The 3,315-nt window shown below is 40.6% G+C and overlaps 1 protein-coding gene across 1 annotated transcript in view; it reads right to left on the reverse strand.

Moving 5' to 3' along the window:
- The window catches only part of LOC132171583 (uncharacterized), a 10,195-nt gene extending 9,758 nt beyond the window's left edge, over nucleotides 1-437 (reverse strand). The window contains exon 1 of the mRNA XM_059582947.1: nucleotides 371-437. Coding sequence (XP_059438930.1) covers nucleotides 371-437 — 67 coding nt within the window. The remainder of the gene's footprint in view (nucleotides 1-370) is intronic.
- Nucleotides 438-3,315: the final 2,878 nt, after the last annotated feature.

Below are 3,315 nucleotides of genomic sequence, written 5' to 3' on the forward strand. Positions count from 1 at the left end.
ATTTTAAATCTTGTTTGTTTCAAAAGTCAAAAATATTTTCCGTTTCACTTTTTTTTTTTTTTTTTTTTTGTTCTCTGTTTTGTGTCAGTTTTGCTGCACCAGCATTCTGTTATTGCGATCGAGTGTCGGCCAAGTACGATCGAGTGCACTAACCTGCGTTCGAGCGCTATTCCAAGGAGCATCCAGATAAGTGGCACTAAAGCTACTTTGACTGCAGAGGCAATTCAATTTATGCAAGGCCATCGATCTCAAGATTCAACCATCCTTCCACTCAATCCTAAAATTGAGCAAACAATTCGACAAAGGCCTAGAGGCAAAGAAGAAGAGGAAGAAGTTGAGGAAACGATGGAAGATTTGCAAGAGAACCCACCAATAGTGCAAAGATCACTAGAGGCGAATCCCCCACTGGTGAGAAGGCCGATGAAACAAGCTTTCATCCCTACGAACCTCAACCAGCCATCATGCATAGCATATCAACCGGAGATGGAAGGCAATTATTATATTTTTTCTCAGATACTCAATGCATTGACTCACTTCAGGGGCACAGCTACTGAGGATCCTAACTTCATCTTAAGGATTTCTTTGATTTATGCAAGCTGCAGCACATCCAAGGCCTAACTCCGGAGAGACTCAGGTTAGTACTCTTTCATTTTTCTTTAAAAGATAATGCTAAATTGGTATAATTCTTTGCCTGCAGATTCCATCCATACTTGGGAGGAATTAGCCACCAAGTTCCTAAAGAAGTTTTTCCCAGCTCAAAAGACGAGGCAGCTTAAAAGGGAACTTCAAATATTCCAACAGAGAGATGGAGATCTTTTCTCCGAGGCATGGGACCACTTCAATGCATTGCTTCTAAAGTGCCCACATCACAACATCCTTCAAGATGATCAGGTACAAATTTTTTATGAAGGGTTAGATGATACTAACAAAGGGATGGTTGATTCAGCTTGTGGAGGTGAACTTATGGAAAAGAGCATTGAGGAAGCCATGGAGCTATTCGAAACACTAAGTGAGCACTCCCAACAATTCTGCTCCAGAGGAAGGCGAGGAGTAAAAAGTAAAGGCATGTATGAAGTGAACTTCCAATGGTGGATCTCCAAATCAAATGGCTGCTATGAAAAGAAAGCTGGATATGATTGTTAAAGCCATGACTGCTCAGAACGTCTCAACTACTCAACAAGACACACAAATCCAGGTATGTGCCATATGTTCTCATTTTGATCACACCACTGAGACTTGTCATTTATCTCCATTTGTAGATCAAGAAGAGACGAATTATGTGGGACAAAACAACTACCCCGTCAAGAACAATCCATACTCTAACACCTACAATCCAGGATGGCACAACCACCCCAATTTCTCATGGAGTAACAATTGAAATGCTCTAAACCCTCAAGGACAGCAGAGGAGTCCCCAACAAGTAGTCCGACCAGTTTAAGAGCCAAAGAAGAATGACCTGGAGAGTATTGTACATCAATTTGTGATTGCACAACAACAAACCAATGCCAAGCATAAGCAGTCCATTCAAAGGACCGAGCAAGCTATTCAAAGACTGAAAGTACAAATGGGGCAAATGGCAAAGGAGTTGAGTGAAAGAAAGCAAGGTGAATTTCCATCCCAAACAATACCCAATCCAGGGGGTCACCAGCAATTGATAGCAGTTATAATTCTTAAAAATGGCAAGGTCATAGGAACTGAAGGGACACCTCAAGCATCTTTAGATGAAGCCTAAATATCCTAGGTAAGTAAAATGGAGACGGTGAATGCACCACCCTTCCCTCAAAGGTTAGTAAAGCCAAAGAAAGAAAAACAACTCATTGATATTTTTGAGACCTTGAGGAAAGTAGAGCTTAATATTCCTTTATTAGATGAATTAAACAAATTTCCTCATATGCTAAATTTTTAAAAGATTGTTGCACTAATAAAAGGAAGCTTCAGGAGCATGAGACAGTGGCCTTAACAGAGGAGGTAAGTGCGGTTTTGTTAAGAAAATTACCACCAAAGCTGACAGATCCAGGTAGTTTTACCATTCCTTGCAGGATAGGCGACCATCTTTTTGAAAGGGCACTACTGGATCTAGGAGCAGGGGTTAATTTGCTACCATACACTGTATATGAGACACTAGGTTTGGGGGAGCATCAACCAACCTCTATCACCTTGCAATTGGTAGACAAAAGCATTAAAAGACGAAGAGGTATACTTGAGGATGTCTTGGTAAAGGTAGGTACATTTATTTTACCTGCTGATTTTATTGTATTGGATATGGAAGAATCCCCTATGCCATCACCTTTACCTATTATCTTAGGAAGACCCTTTATGAGAACTACTGATACTACAATAGGTGTGAAAAAGGGTATTGTGAGTATGAAGGTGAATGGTGAGACAATAGAGTTCAAAATATTCGATGCATTGAAATTACCTCACAATAATTTAGAATGTTTTGAAGTTTGTATGATCCAAGGTATTAATGAGCCAGTTTTGTAGGACCAACATAAAGATCCATTGAAGGCCACCCTCACTCACAATGTCACAAGGCAGAACATTGAACCAAATTATGAAAAGGTTACTGAGGACATCATTGAAGCAAAGTATCCCTTTGAAACCTGTCCACCATATCCAAGTGCTAAGAGGAAGCTGCAGCTGTATGAACTTGAAGAATTGAGGTGTGAAGCAATTGAGGATACCAAGCTCCACAAGAAAAGACCCAAGGCTTATCATAATAAGAAGCATGTCAAGAAGGAGTCTTATGTGGGACAGAAAGTATTGACCTATACTTCACATTTAAGTCATGTCCCAACACCACCAAGAGCACTTGAGCCATAGTTAGTGGATTTCAAGTGCATCTCCCCAGAATAGTAGCACTGAAGCTACTAGTGGAAGCATTTGAGCAGTTCAGGAGCTCAAGAGCATCTACTCAGATCAGTGGTACTGAGGCCACTGAATGCGGTACAATTTTCTATTCCTTGCTTTCACTTTCCTTTGTGTCAATTTTTTTCTAATTGTCCGAAGTACTTTTAGTGTTCTTATGTATATTTTGTGTCCGTTTTTCCTTAGTCCAGTTAGTTGCTATCCACTTTACTTATAAAAAAAAAAAAAAAAAGTTTTACATTCTGTTATTGCGATTGAGCGCAACCTAAGTGCGATCGAGCGCAGTGCCCAATTTTTGTTAAGTTCTATTCTATTAGTGCGATCGAGCGCACCTCGTGTGTGTTCAAGCGCACCTTACCCACACATGCACACCACTGCAAGAGTGCGATTGAGCGCACCTTGTGTACGATCGAGCGCACTCAGGCAGACGACCACGTGACCTATTTT

The sequence above is a fragment of the Corylus avellana genome, chromosome ca1 (genome assembly GCF_901000735.1).
Source record: "Corylus avellana chromosome ca1, CavTom2PMs-1.0".
Taxonomy (NCBI): domain Eukaryota; kingdom Viridiplantae; phylum Streptophyta; class Magnoliopsida; order Fagales; family Betulaceae; genus Corylus; species Corylus avellana.